General features: G+C 38.9%; 1 protein-coding gene across 3 annotated transcripts in view; it reads left to right on the top strand.

Annotated features, from left to right (window-relative positions):
- The window catches only part of FNDC3A (fibronectin type III domain containing 3A), a 115,348-nt gene that overhangs the window by 35,852 nt on the left and 64,330 nt on the right, over positions 1-15,166 (top strand). For all 3 annotated transcript variants that reach the window (XM_084297986.1, XM_084297985.1, XM_084297987.1), the window contains exon 3: positions 3,950-4,025. In XM_084297986.1, coding sequence (XP_084154112.1) covers positions 3,950-4,025 — 76 coding nt within the window. The remainder of the gene's footprint in view (positions 1-3,949; positions 4,026-15,166) is intronic.

The following is a 15,166-nucleotide window of genomic DNA, read 5'->3' as shown; positions in this document are numbered from 1 at the left end:
TTTTGAGAATAAATGTGTAGCTCCACTTGAGTATTTTCAACCTGTATGCTAATCTCCCCAGTACTGTTTTTTTTTTGTCAGGAACTGTACTGAGGTCATGTAGATCATTATTAAATAGCTGCTTAATGGAAACAATTTAGAGTCCTAGTGAAAATGACACAAAATTAGTTGACCTAATACTCCATTTCTTAGTAGCAATACCTTAACGTATTCTCAACTTGAGTCAAAAATATGTTGAGTCAAAGTTGTGTTAGCTTTGAGAAATTACATTTCTAAATTTCATCTTTTTTTTATAGTTGGTGGTGCTTTAAATGTGTTTGTAGGATTATAGAGCCTGTATCAGGGACTCAGTGTCTTAAGCTCCCATTATTCTTTTAAGCTTGTGAAGTCCTTAATTAGTGTTTTGTTGATTTAGTAAGAGAAATGGCATTTGAAGGCTGTGTAGAACGTGCCTCCCACTGAGACTGGCACATGACAAGTTTTTTCAGATTATTGTAGTTACTTGAGAAGAGCAGGCAGCAGAAATGTGGATAGAATAATGCATGTTGGCTTGGGGATAGCGGGGTTTTAGATTTTGATAGAAAGTTTAGCCTTTCAGATAGCAGAGTTTTCAAGAAAAGCAACAGGATTTGTCACGAAAAGAATGAGGCACAGGAAAAGATACTCAACCATTAAAGTTTTCCAAAGCATTTCATTAAGTCCCAGCCAATAACGATATTGAAGAAGAAGGAGATTGAGATCGAGAACATTCACTGTGAAAGACGAGAGCCTCAATTTTCTTAACACCACTGGGTTGATGAGGTAGCACATTGGGCAATGAGATGTGCAAGCCTCTGCAAAGTCTCCTAGAATGAGGTGGAAGACCTATAAATACTAGAAACCTTTAAGTTTTATTTGCCTACCGTGATGCTATGAAAGAGCCGTGTTACCTTTTCCATTAGAGAGATTTTCTTGCATCTCTGATTATGTGCAGTAGACTTTTATTACCTAAGAGTGAATCCCTAGGAGTGATTGTCTCTCTTTGGTGGTATCTCCTCTGACAAGAAGCATACCACTCTCTCTGTAAATAGGAATAGCTTTAATTTTTCTTCTTACAAGTTGTATCTACTCAGGAGGTGTGAGAGTGTCAAAAATACCCTTCTTAAAGCAGTGATGACCCCTGGGCTTCAGCAGCAATGAGGCATAGAAGTAGGACTGGTCACATTGACACGCTTTACTCCAGAACAAAGGCTTTTGAAACCAATGGGTTTTGAAACTTCTGAAATTACTACAGCCCTGATTCAGACTCTTATGGCATACTTAGCAACAAATACAGCCTATAGTGGAACAGTTGTAAAATATAAATGGGAACGTACAACATAAAAGCAAGGCTGGAAGTGGGAGCCAGTGAAATAAGTACAGGCAGATTAATAGTCCATTGGAAAAAATAAAAATAATAATAATAATAAAAAAGCTTTATTTCCTCTTCCTGAGATCTGAGCATCTATTTAATGTGCATTAAATCAGCCAATCTCCCCACCCAGTTGTTTGGGATTCAGATGCCCTCAGAGGCATGGAAAACCCACAGACAACCTGAAAACGATGCTGGACTTCATCACTAGACCCACTGCAACATGGCACAGCCCGTGCTGACCAGTGCTCCCTCTCCCTGCGTTATGCCACAGCTGGAGTGTTGAGACTTTATCTTCTGAGGTGCTGTGAAGCCAACAACAAAGGTTTTCACACAGGAGAAAAGGCTCTAAAAGAATATTGGGAGGCGCGTGGCCTACTTGCTGCAGTTGGGGCAGGTGTCTGGAGGAGGAGGACTAGCAGGTTCCCAAAGCAACATCATTACCTAGGCCACTGACCTCAGGAGCCAGGCATCAGCACTGAAGAAGTGGAAACAGTGGAGTCATTTTATTCATCCCCTCTTCCATCTTACTTCAAAGTATATTTAGTAATTCCAGCTGTTGCCCTAAAACTTGAAACCTTTACAACTTTCCCACTTCTCAGAGTTCACGCTGTGGACACCAAGCACAATGAGGTGAAACTTGTAGATTGCCACATCGCTTGCCAACTGCAGCCAGGATGGCTCCTTCCAGAAGTCAGGACATATTAAATCAGCCAAAACACTTGTGGAAATCTGGCTACTTTTCTGTACATGTGGATGGACAGGGATTTGTATATGCCCCCGCAAAGCTTTAAGTACTTCCAGGCTAAATTTCAAGCTAAAAGTTTAAATTGCAGCAAAGAGAGGGGAAAGTAAGTCAATGAAATATGTGTCTTCCAAAAGTTACGTCTGTTTGGGAGGTCTGAAGAAGAAATTAGAGCTCATCACTCACATTTCCCTCCATCCTGGTCTGAAGGTGGTACCACTTGCTAAAATGCTAACTACAAACCCTTTCAATAAACTCTGCAGTAGAATATTTTTGGAAGAGATACGAGCTTCACTTGAAGCTCACTTCTAAAATCTTGTTGGTAAATTAAGTGTGAACTCTTACTGCGTGTTATATGCTGACACAGTTTAGATGATCAGGAAAATTTATCAACATGATAAAATGTAAGTAGTGATACAGTTCATTGTTGTTTTCCCTCACAGAGCCTAAAGTTTCTGAAAAGGTATATTTTTGTAGTAACAGAACTGCACCACATAAAACAATTCAAGGTAGGATTTCCAAAGTGCATGGCCAAAACTGAGCTAAACTGGTCTTGAACCCCATAGACCGAAATTTGCAACTATGTTTGGGTAAAAAGCATCATCTTTCAATGAATTTATAAAGTTCTAACAGAGGAGGAGGAATTTTTGTGATTCCTGCCTTTTCCTCGCTATTTTGGGCACAAAAAAAAAAGGAGCCTGAACATGTAAAGACATAGCAAAAGACAAAATTAAACAAAAGAGGAAGATCTGGTATTCCTAAAATGAGTAACAATTAAGTTTCCTGTTTTCTTTGTGAAGAAGAAGCAACAAGCCCAATATACTTGAGCAGACTAACAGAGTAAATTTTTTGGCCAAAATTTTGAAGAGTTGTGTATAGAGATATCTGTCTCTGATTCACATCAGGAGGGAGACACCTACTGTATTTAGGCACATGCAAGTGAGACTGAAGATGTACCCAGAAAGGAAATAATGAAATGCACCTGCTCTTCTTTATTTTCCCTTGTTTATAATTTTAGCTGGGTTCTTCATAGTTACAGACTTTTCATTTCAGGAAGGTAGGTTTCAAAGGAGAATGCAGAAGTCTAAAATGGTAATGGGCTTCTGCTTTGGTTTAGGTCAACTTCTTTTTGCAGTTTTTCAGCTGAATGTGCTTTTCTATCAATTCTACTTTGCTTGGTCCAAAAACAAAACAACAACAAAACTACAAGAAAAAACACTGAACACAAAAAGACAACTAGGATAAACAGTTTTCTGTGGATTAAACTATACATATTCTTTCATGCTGTGCATCTGGTGCACTTCCTTATTACTTCTAATAATGTTTTATAATTAGTGAATGTGCAAACATGCTTGGATCATGAAAAGAAGGAAATTGCACAATATTTCCCTTGTGTTGAGAACTGTTTGCCAAGCAGTTATGTTTAAAATACAAACACTGGGTTCTAGGCTTCCTCTGAAACTTTATGTAATGGTTTGATTTATGTTGCAGTTAATGTGTTTTGTTGAAATAATTTAAGCTGTAGAAACAGTATTTTAACTATACTAAGCAGTCCAGGAAATGAAATTTGTATAGGTACTGTTTTACCCATTTTTATTCTCTCCTAGGTTCTTTGGAAAAGTATGTTTAAAAATATCTATACCTGTACTTTTCGGTGGGGATGAAGGCAGCAAACAATGTGAAGTGGAAAATGTATTTAACAACCAGAAAAAAAAAAAAGTGTTGTTTTTCCCAGTAAAACTTTTTTTTTGCACATACCACATTTCTGTAACATATTCCTGTGTAATGGTTGTGAACACTCTTTTATTTTTAAGGTTATTCTTGTGCAAGTTAATCCAGGGGAAGCATTTACAATAAGAAGAGAAGATGGACAGTTTCAGTGCATTACAGGTAAAATGGATCATTTATTTTTTTTTTAATATTTCCTGATTCTGCATCAGGATAAATAAACGGTAATTTCTGGTGTTGAAGGTAAAAGACTGAGAGAAAATAATTTTAAATACAAAAGCTGTTTAAAGACCTAAAGGTTATGTGCCTAGGCATCATTCGATTTACATTTCGGTACCATAAGGAACATGCTTTTTTATCTGTATTAGTTAAAATTAAATTCCCTCGTTGAGGTGGGCAGAGAGAGCAGGAACCAGAACATTATACAGTCTGCAGACCAAACAGGCAAGTACTATTCTAGCAACTTTTGAGTAAGCTCATTTATTGCACAGACCTCAAATCAAAAGTCACAGTTGTTGATTTGGTTTCAGTTTGTATTTTCAATTGTTGCTATCATATGGACATTGTTTGGCCCATCCCAGCAGTAACTGTCTGTTATCCCATTACTAGTTTTCTAGGACACCTGGGGATCTCTAGGGACATCACCTGGTGTCCTTCCTGAGTTCTGCCAAGATCCAGCTGCAAAATACAAACACTTATCTAAGCATAGTGTCCCCATACGCAATGGTCAGTTTGGATGCTATTTTCTGTTCTGAATGAAAATAGCTACAAGTTGAGCCCATCTGCAGCTGCAAGAAAAGAGGATTCAGATATTGCTTTTGTTTAGAATACCATTTTACTCTGTTATAAAAGAGTATCCACAGATTCAGATAGTGGATTTTTTTTTTTTATTGGTTGTTTTTTTGTTTTTGTTTTTATTTACTGTGCCAATGAATCCTACCTTTTTTTTTTTTCCTGAACGTTGGCTCAGCTCCAACAGATACTGTCCTGGGAAGTTGAAGCAAGTGGCTTCCAGCTCCTTTTCCCCATCTTTTCAGTCTGAGATAGAAGATCTATTTCCAGTGTCATAGGCACATCCTTGGGCTACAAGAGAACTGATTAAAAGGAGGCCTTGAACTGTAATTAAGTTTACACTGACAGTTCTTAAAGTTTACGTGTTCATTAGTGCCATTTTTCTGAACTCTGTGCCAGTTGCACATTCTTGTTGCTTCATTTCAGCCACAAGTCAGTCAGTATTGCAGCTCACAGTTCTTTACTTCATTATTTGAAATGTATCTGTAATAGTTGCTTTGCAATATCTATGGGGAACATAGTAATTTTGTCCTGCAATTTAAGTTTTATTTAAAAAAAAAAAAAAGAGAGAGATAAAAATTGTATTTAACTTCTATTGCACACAATATTGAGGAGTGGCATACCTTGCATTTTTGTGGGTTTAATTTTGATTTATCAGATGGGCTTATTGAGGAGAAAAATTGATTTGACATTTTCCTTGCATGGTAATTTTGAAAGTAGAAAGTGTGTGTGATGAACTGCAAAAATACTGATATCATATCTTTACAAATAGAGTTCTAACCTTTCATGATACCGCTTTTATCTTTGCCTGGTCCCTCTTGCTTTCTAAATAGGCAGCTCGCTATTGTGATTTTATTCAACTGTTGATTTATTCGTGCTTTAAATGTGAGAGTGAGTATTTATTAGATAGACAATTGTTCCTGGTACTCATTAAGAGTAAACTCAGATATGGTTTTTACAACTTTACTGGAAAATTCTGCAACTTTTGCAAACCACTTGTTTTATGGGCATTCTCCTTGTCCTTCTGCTTTCCAGGACATGAAAACATGGCTTATAGTTGGTAATAAAAGAGAGATCATAACTTAGAGGTTTTTTTGTGTTCGTATGTTCCCTAATCATAGAACAGCATCAGGTGGACATGTTCGCTTGAATGTAGCTTTTGTGGTCTGTTCTTGCCACTCTGAGATGTTCCTGTGTTATGAGGGCTATGTCAATAGATCTTTCCTACATTTATAACATGTTGGGTCTCCAGCTTAAAGAAGAAACTCCTTTAGAAAGTGATGCTGTACTTTTTCATGGTATGTATTGCACTAATGAGGAACGCCTACTTTCCCAACAGCTTCTGTGCACAGATAAAGTGAATGATTTCATGTAGTGCACACTGTAGAGAGTAATTTGGTATTGCTAGTCCTTCTTGCTCTGACACAGCTTCTCAAACATAGTTTGCCCTTGACTTTGCTGCAAAATGGATGCCCAGTCTGCAAAATGGGTTACAGCTACAAGAGAATATTGTGCTGACTCTAAAGAAGGAAACCTCACATCAGTTCCCTGTTCTTATTTTCTTCGCTGTATGCACTAAGTTATTAGGTCAAATCAAAGTTAAAGTTGCAGAAATCCATAATGAGCACAATTTGGGGAAGCATTATAAACATGCAGCAATGCTTATTTAAGAAAAAGGCATGGAGAAGCAAAGATGTCTGAAATTCAGTGGAGAAGCTATTAGTAGCAAGTTGATTTGGTCATCAGAATGTGAAATAATACTGTTTTCCAGTTTGTTTCCCTGTCAGTCCTTGCCCATCTTTATTCTCTTGTCTGACTGTATTGACTTCAGTCTCAACAAACAGCACATTTTCTGCTTTCTGTGATGTGCCATGTAAAAAGACGTACTACATACATTAAAAATGTGTATCTGCGTATTACTTTGCAAAGACAGCACACTGCTTACGGAAATACTGTGATTACGTGTAACAAGTGCATTGCATATTGATGTAATTAATGTTGTTGTCTTGTATCACGCTCAGAATCTGCCTGAAGAAAAACATTATTAGTGCAAGCATAGGGCTTTTTTCATGAAATTAACTTAATATTTTGTTAAAAGTATTCCCTTATCCCCTTCAAAATGATACTTGTAAAGCTACATGAGTAATTTCCAACACTTACTTCTTTGCAGTAGAATGGTAAGTGACCACCAAACAAATCTCTCTTAGTTTCTGATGTTTGCTTTCTAGAATGAACTGGTTTGGGAGCTTCATTTACTTAGTATTTTGTAGGATGTTCGATATCCTACAGGTAACAAGGACTTCAGTTTAATGTTGAACATTAACTTCTTTTTTTAAGGAATGGAAAATTTTCAAGTACTACTTTTCAAAGTCTAAACTATATTTAGCAAAGTGCTGCTGTACAAATATGTGGTTAGGTTCTCTTCAGAGTAAAATCTTAAAAGTTCCAAAGGAAAAGGAGAAAAAATGTGAGATTACAAAGAATAATGACTTTAGCGTGCTATGCATTGAGCAAAGATTGAAATGGTAACAGTTTCAGGTTCTGTCAAGGCAATTTGCATCATCATATGCTTACATTGAGATTATGTAAGTATAGTACAAAAACATAAGAAAGGAGGTTGAGAAGTTGAGATCTGCTTCTGGATGGATCCCCAGTAGAAGTACAGATCCACAGATGGCAGTAGTGTGGGTAATTTGGTAAGTCACGATTCCTTCAGCGATTCTAGATCTCTGTCCCTTGTGCTTTATTGCTGGTCAGTTCACATTGAGGTTGCAAGATCTGCTGAAGCCAGTGTGGGTTGTTTATAAATCTAACCATTTTATATAATTCTTGCGCCATATCTCTGTCTGATGGAAAAAATGAGGTGCTCCATCCATCAGTCTTTGTGCTGTTCCTGTCATTATTCTTTTGTTTCTAAAGAGTACTAGCCTTACTTTGGATGCTCTGTACATAGGGTAAAAGTACTCAGCCTGAAAACAGCAAGAGTCACTGTCTTTCCAGGAGAAAGGAGAGGTGTGAATAAGTGTGAATAAAGTGAGTATTTTGGAGCTGTCCTTGAATCAATGAAGTAATGAAAACTTAAAGTACCAATTAATAGAGGAGCACACTGTGCTTTTTCTGAGAGCTAAGCTTCTGGAGAAAAAAGTGCATTTATACTCAGGTCTCTGTACTGACTTGCTGGCATAACTCACATAGATGATCTATAAAGCCTTGAATGTTTTGGAACTGTAGGTGAGAAGTGGCATCTAAGCGTGTGCCTCTTCCATGGCGGTTAAGATGGGATGGAAAGGACATTTTATTTCCTAGTTTAAAATCTGTAGGTTTGACAAAAGAGCAGTGGTTGCTGAGGGACCTTTCCTCCTTGGCTAATCTCTTTCCTTCACTCTGACAAAGTTTTGATGACTATGTATCTTTTCTTGATGTATTGCATGCATATTTTTATAAAGTAACAAGCATGCTTATTTTGTATTTCTGTAGTTGACAGCTTAGGTTTTAGTTGTTTTTCCATTGTGTATATTTTGACTTAATTATAACTTTAAATGAGCATTTCTCTGTACAAAGGGCCAACTTGTGATTTTATAAAATATTGTTTGGCTGCCTAGTGGTTTGTCTGATAGCAATGACTTCTGCCCACTCTTTTAACACAACTTCAATTTAAACCATTTGTCAGGCTTGCTTTCCAAAGACAGTGCGATTTTCTTGCTAGACAGACAGGAAGATATCTGCCTGTGTATCCATATGTTAAACCAAAGTGCTTATTTTCAGAAGAGCTCTTTTAGATCTGTGAAACTGTTCTCACGTACTGGAAACGTTCAGACTTCTGTGGAAACTTTCCTTAAGCAAAATTTTGTCTTGTGTTAAAGTGAAATAATCAGCTACATTGCAGTGATTCAGAAAGCCAGGTTTGAAATAAATGAATGGGCTGTCTTTGTAGAAGTGAATTACTGCAGATCATTCATTCATGAATTCTTCCTATTGCAGAATAAATGAATGAAGATGACTCATCTTGAGCACATTTTATAACAGTCCCAAGTTGCAGCTAAGGGCTATTAAATGTTACTTGACATAATGAGAGACCATGTTATATATGTCTCTGCAAAGGAAAATTGGCATTTTCATAATAGAATAAGAAAATGTATGTAAATTAGTGTGAGTCATAAATACTTCATGTTTTGAAATGAAGTATCAGTTTTAAGGTTGGTCTCTGGGATAGAAGTTAAGCAATCTTAACCTCTTTTCTTTTTCCCCCTTAAAGAATAAAATGCTTGTTAAAAGTGTTTTAAACTAAGTCAAGAGGGAAAGAGGAAAATCATATCAATTCTAAGATTACAGTATTAAAACATAAACTTTATTTCATTCTAAAATTTACTTTACATTTTAAAATTTACTTTGGAAGAGCATACCTGCCCATTATCCAGAATGCTACATGAGTAAAGTTGTTACCTGCTGCCAGGTCTCATATGTGGTTTTGGTTGTTTTCAGATAGCATTAAAGCAACCAAGGCAAACATTTTAAAATAAATGCAACTCCTGTCTAAGTACATTTGAACAATGACAACAAAAAAATAGACTTTTTTGTTCTCGGTAACACCTGGTGCTTTGGTGTTGAGTTTTATGTAAGAGTAATTTATTAGTTGAAGTGGTTAAACACCAGTGTTGGTCTGGTCATAAATTCTGTACAAGTTGTCACAAACCCCTCAGAAGGGACTTTCCTAGTTGCTAGTGGTTATTGGAAGTTGCTGCTGTCACAAGAAGACCAGAGCTTATTACGAAACCCTAAACCCACTGTGTGGGTTGGAGGAAGTATGTGCTGTCATTCTGTGGTGATGTGAGAATGCACGAGGTTACCTGGCACTGCAGTAGTGCCAGGTAACCCTACGTTGTCTTTAAGGGTGATATCACCTCTAGATATATTGTTTGATATCTAGATATCTTGTTTGTTAAATTACTCAATGTCAGCTTTAGTAGTGGACAAAGTTGAGGAATAGGATAACATTTATTTAAATCCATAGATCTGTATTAATGGAGCAAACTAGCAAAAGCTATTAAGAAATCTCTTCTTGAGCATCTCAAATGTTCTGGATAACTTGTGAGCCTGGGTGACCCCGTACAAGTTAACCCATATGAGTATTTCTTGGTTTTTAGTGCTCAGTGTTTCTGCTCCCATTAAGAATGGTTACTGGAGCCACCCAAGGAATCTGCTCTGGGTGATACCTCCTTTCTGTAGACCAAGAGGGAAGTAATTTTTCATCAGTTTCCATTTACCTAGCCCTCATTTCTTGATACTGGGGTATTACCTGATGACACAGGTAACTATATTTGCTGTGCTTTTCCTCTTCAAAGATGTGTTCCTGCTTTCCTGCATTGTATCCTTCTGAAGGCTACAGATGCAAGGTTATATACATCAATTCATTTCAACAACAACAAAAAAAAGGTGAATCATCTCAAGTTGATTCCTATCCATTGCTTCCTTGTGGGTGCCTTGCAGAAGACTGAACATGATATGCAAGGCTGAAACTGGATATAGATACTTAGATCACATCCTCTTGTACATGTTAATCTCGGACACAAATATATAGAGGGCTTTATAAAAGCATTGAAAAAAAGCTAAAACAAGTCATCTGACAGTATGAGGTCACAGCAAGCTACAGTGACTTAGTCATCTAACTCTTGGCTGAAGATTGTCAAAGCTGAGTCTAGGAGTAGCTTAAATTTAAAGCATCTTTGTTTGGAAATGGCCTTAAATATGAAACAGTTTCTAAAATTTGTGTAGGTAATTGCATTTCCAGGTGCCTACAGTCAAACTAAAAATAATATTGGTACCAGTCAGTCATGCACGAGCATGACTGCAGAGGAGACTTCATACTCTTCTGTGTTATAAGAAGACGCTAAGGAAAGAAAATGGCCATGAAGCATGGTTGTAGTTCCTTGACTTAGAGCTATCTCATGCCACAATAATTGTAAGTAGGGAGCTGCCCTTCTTATATTCCAAAATTATTGTAAGTAGGGAACTGGCTTTTTTATAGCTTAGAGTGATAATCTGAGTGCATGAATGCCCATGCAAATTTTGAGGAACAGATGCTCTCTTCTGCCTTGTACAGGTAGATTAGCATGGAGGTTGGATGGAGATAGGGGAAATCTCCTTCTGATAAAATACACACAAAAATGAATTCACGTCCTTGCTCTAGTGCATGTCAAATGCTCAGGTACTGGCTTTGGCACACAGGAGAAATCTGCTTCTTCATTTGACTATCACTGGCAAAGGGAAAATTTGCCCTGACACCGTGCTGTTGTAGCTTTTTTCTTACTAGTACTAGGATGAATTAAAACTAACTCAGGTGTCTACTTGATTCAGTAGTCCCTTTTTGCAATAGGGCAAAATTGAGAGAGAACCATCTCTCAAATTCAGTGTAACTCAACAAAACTGGCAAAGAAGCATATACCAAGGTCAGAATAAGCCATAGCAATTCGGAAGTCTGTTATTTCGATCGGCTCTAAGAGCAGCCCCAAGAACTAACCTCGAAACAGTTTGCACTCCCCCTTCTCTGGGAACTTCCTGACCTTCTCCTCCACTAAGGCTGATAAGGGAGCAGGACTTGGTGGCCCCAGCCTTCCCCAGCTCTTAAAGAGGCAGTCAGGGATACTCCAAGAAGCTGTTGCTGGAAAAACTTTCTTGAGCATACTGCTTTTCCACCTAGCATTACTGTTGCAGCTAGCATTACTGTTGTGCCCATTTCATTAGGTTTACATATATACAAAATTTCTAAAGGGTGCCATTCGCGGGATAAACTAAACTCGGCAAAAGTTTGATCAAAAGCAAATCAGACTTGCTTTTATCACCTTCTGCAGTAGGAAATGAAAAACCAGGTTAAAATGGGAAAGCATTAATGCGGATGTTTAATCATGTTTGTTGCACGGTGTTTCAGGAAAACTTAATTTTTCTGTCATTGATTTCCATTTGAAATGTTCAAATAGATCTAATATCTTTATACAGATAAAACACGCTTATAATGCTTTCTAATGCTTTGGTTTTTTCAATGCTTTGTTACTTTCTCATTCTTCTGTTAGGCATTATTCTATATTGTCTTACTTCACACATTTTGAAATGCGAATGAGTTTGTGATTTGCTATATTCATCATAAGGACTTCAGTCTGTTTGTCCTTCTCATGTCCCATTTTCCTATCTATTCCGATCAGTTAAACTTCCCTTGTATCTCTCCAATTTCTTCCTTTGTTCCCTCCTTTCAGTAAGCTAAACCCAGCCTGACTACAGGAAGGTTCTGGAGACATTTGTTGGAAATATCAGTGCTTCAGCTGCTTTCTTAAGACATCTAATTTTAGGTGTCTAAATGTGTTTCTATATGTGGCCTTGGATCTAAGCTCCCATTATAAGTAGTGAAGGTTTAGTCACTAGCTACAGTGCAGTCAGTGCTTTTCAGCTGACATCAGTTTGAACTGAATAGCTCTCCAGGCTCCGCTGTCTGTACTAAGTAGATCTCCACTTGCTATTATAGGAGAGTAAGGTCCTAACTTGCATGCAGACACAGTTCCAGATACTTAAATGACATGTCTCCATCCTGGGGCCTAAAGCCTGGCTGTTCGAAACTGAAAAAAGGCAGGCTACATCCTGAAAGCATCTCATTTGAGTGCATTGTTTCAAAGTTGTACCCACAATGAATGTCTTTGCCCTGAACTTTTTGCTTTTCGGTTGTTCAGACTCATCCATTTCCATGAGCATCTAACATCTCACATCTTACATGGAGGTACACGTTGGGATGGGGTTGAGGCCTTTGGTTGCAACTGGAGAATGCACCTAAAAGTCGGTTCCCATGACTGCAGTCAGCAATGTCTTGCCCACAGGCTTGTAAATCATTAACTCATGCTGCTGAGATTTAGCTGCTAGTGTGGGCAGTCTGAGTCTGGAACCACTTGGATGAGTCCTCTGTAGAGGATGTTAAGCTTGATGGGTCTGTGTCTGAGAAGATTAAGTCCCCTGGCATTGTAAGCAGGTCATCAGCTTTCTTCCCTGACTGTTCTACTGATGGAAAAGAAGTGGCCTTGTGCTTCATGAAGCAAAAGGAGGGGTAAATCAATACAGGAACTCTTGTTAGTTTCTAACATAAGAAGAAAGTTGATTAGCTGTTGGAACTGAATCAGAGATACAGGCAAAGAAGTTTGAAAAAAAAAAAAAAAAAACAACAACAAAAAACATTTTACTTATTAGGATCTTAATTGAAGATGCTATTTAGAGTAACTTATGCTCATAACATTGAATCTTAATTGGATGAAATCTTGTTGAATAAAATCATAATAATTCATGAAAATAGCTTTTTGTTTTTTTTTTTTTTTTTTTTCCTTTATCACAGCATGTCAGAATAGTTGTGGCTAGAGAGGGACTTGTGTAAGTCACCTCTCCCAAGCCCTGCTCCAGCAGGGCCCCCAGCGCAGGGTGCCCAGGGCCCCGTGCAGGCGCCTTGTGCCGCTCTGCCAGGAGGAGCCCCCACAGCCTCTCTGGGCAGCCTGGGCCAGTGCTCAGCCGCCCGCCCAGCACAGAAGTGCTGCCTGGTGCTCAGAGGGAGCCTCCTGCCTGCCCCTTGGTGCCCACTGCCCCTGGCCTGGCGCTGGGCACCCCTGAACAGAGCCTGGCTGCGGCCTCTTTGCCCCCTCCCTGCGGGGATTCCCAGCCCTGGGGGAGATCCCCCTGAGCCTCCTCTTCTCCAGGCTGAGCAGTCCCAGCTCTCCCGGCCTCTGCTCACAGGAGAGGTGCTCCAGGCCCTCCATTGAACTCCTTCCATCACATCCACATCTCTCTTGTACGGGAGGCCCAGAATTGGACCCAGCACTCCAGGTGTGGCCTCACTGGTGCTGAGCAGAGGGGAAGGATCGCCTCTCTTGATGGGCTTGATGTCCCTCGTGATGGCAGTGCAGCCCTCTGGTGAATCAGCCACTGTCCCCAGATAGAAAAGCATTACTCAATTTCCTTATCTGATTAATTCTTGAAAAATGGTCTGTGCTTTATAGAAACTAAGAAACAATGTATTTAAACTGTCTTTTTACTGGGCTCCATAAAAATGAAAAGGCTACAACTTTGTGTCGAAGCACTGTGTTTGTTAGATCTTCTTTAACCATATGTACAGTAGGAATACAGCCTGGTGTCTCATCTGTTTGAAATGCTACAAATTGTTAGATGAGCCCCCAGGGTGTTCCTTTATAGTTCCACCCTTTGAGATCCAAGCTGTTTTGCTACATCCTTGAAGTATAGCTGCAGCTGTGAAAGTGCTCAGGCTTCTATCAGAGGCCTCAAGTTAACGAAGAAATAACTTCCAATTAAGTTTGATTTACTGTTATTCTATTTGTACTCCAAAGAGCAGCCTCGGCCGCCTTATCTCCTGGGCAGGCACACGGTAGCTGTGAAGGGTGGCAGGCTGTGAAGGAAAGCAACATCTCCAGGGCTGGGGAGCTGCTCTCCCAGCTGCTATTTTTCCAGACCTCCTCAAGGCCGAGCAGGCTCCCACTGATGCCTGCAAGATGCCAGCATTGTCCTGCCTCTATGCTTCCTCTTTCTCCTTTGATGCTAAAAGTTGTTCTCTACAGAGTTTACCTGTATAAGGAGACCTGGAGGTTGGTTTCCCATTATTTCCCTTTATTTTCACCTGTGCAACTGCTTTGTCTGCTTGGGTCCACATACTGTTCTGTTGCCAGAATGTAATACCCATCTGAATGTTGCAACTCTGAATCCAGGGATTTTTTATTATTATTATTCTGTTCATAGTTTTGCTTTTTTTTTTTTTTTTTTTCCCCTAATGGATGAATCAGCAGCACATGGCCCGAAAGATACGGCAGTGCATGCGTTATTAATAGTTAGATGATGACAGTTGCAGTCTTTTTTGACTGTTGAGACGACCGAGGTTTTGTCAGCTCGCATGGCTTACATGATCGTGACACGTTTGAACCTCATTGAAATCCTGGTGATACAACTTCCCTTTGCTTTCTTCCTTTTGTAGACATTCGTGCAGCAATCTGTTTCACATCCGAAGCAGTTTGTTATCCAAATGAGGGGAAGGAAGAAAGGGAGGAAGGTAACAAGGCCATTACGAGCACATAGGCTAGCTGTGCACAAATATAAATAGCTACTGTGTACCCTGAATTAAAGACCAATTACAAGTGTGTCTATTCAGCCACTTAAAGCCATTAAGAAACAGTGTAATTACATGGGTCTTCAAATAAAGTTTGAAAGGCCAGATTCACTGGTAGTAAATACAGCTACCCAAAGTGCTGTTGTTTTTTCTTTTTTTTTTTTTTTTTTTTTTTTTCAAAGAAAAGGCCTTTGTCACACCACGACTTGAAAAAATGCAGTTTTCTGGAGCAGGTGCTCTAGGACACACCATCCAAACTGCCTGAGATTTTTTCAAGTGACTGTGCAGCGCCCGGTAACTTACAGAAGTTTCTCAAGTTAATGGTGTTTGAGCTACTGGAGTGACAGATTACAGCCTCCTTCCTTTTTGATTAATC

Source organism: Netta rufina, assembly GCF_964035555.1.
Source record: "Netta rufina genome assembly, chromosome: 1".
In the NCBI taxonomy this organism is placed as follows: Eukaryota; Metazoa; Chordata; class Aves; order Anseriformes; family Anatidae; genus Netta; species Netta rufina.
This window is presented reverse-complemented; position numbering and strand designations above follow the sequence as displayed.